Below are 399 nucleotides of genomic sequence, written 5' to 3'. Positions count from 1 at the left end.
TGTCATCTGGATCGTACAGGTTATGATGTAAATTATTTGTAATATTTTCCCTTATTTTATATATTTTTATAAGTGTATTTTAGGTGTAACTAGGTCTGCATGTAACATCAATTCCAGCAAATTTATATATAGACAAAAGAAGAACAAAATATAAACTTTATATCTGTTTTTGCACAAAGCTTACCTGAGGTCCCGGTGCTGTGTGCGGTACCATGCATCAGTGTAGAGTTCCCTACTGATCCAACCCTCATAGAAGAAGTGCGAGAGGTGATTGAGCAGGCAGGGAACGTATCAAGGATGGGGCCAGTGCAGATTACGAACATAGTGGAAAGGCCTGGGGCATTACTAGTCACTTGGGAAGAGGTAAGCGTGAGTTTTATAAGCTGTAGAAAGGAAATA

At 38.8% G+C, this 399-nt stretch overlaps 1 protein-coding gene across 1 annotated transcript in view; it reads left to right on the top strand.

The window, feature by feature from the left end:
* LOC119585708 (cytokine receptor-like factor 3) overlaps positions 1 to 399 on the top strand; it is a gene marked incomplete at its 5' end in the record, with an annotated part of 6,192 nt that overhangs the window by 1,275 nt on the left and 4,518 nt on the right. The window contains 1 exon segment of the mRNA XM_037934388.1: positions 180 to 363. Coding sequence (XP_037790316.1) covers positions 180 to 363 — 184 coding nt within the window.

Source organism: Penaeus monodon, chromosome 20 (assembly GCF_015228065.2).
Source record: "Penaeus monodon isolate SGIC_2016 chromosome 20, NSTDA_Pmon_1, whole genome shotgun sequence".
Taxonomy (NCBI): domain Eukaryota; kingdom Metazoa; phylum Arthropoda; class Malacostraca; order Decapoda; family Penaeidae; genus Penaeus; species Penaeus monodon.
This window is presented reverse-complemented; position numbering and strand designations above follow the sequence as displayed.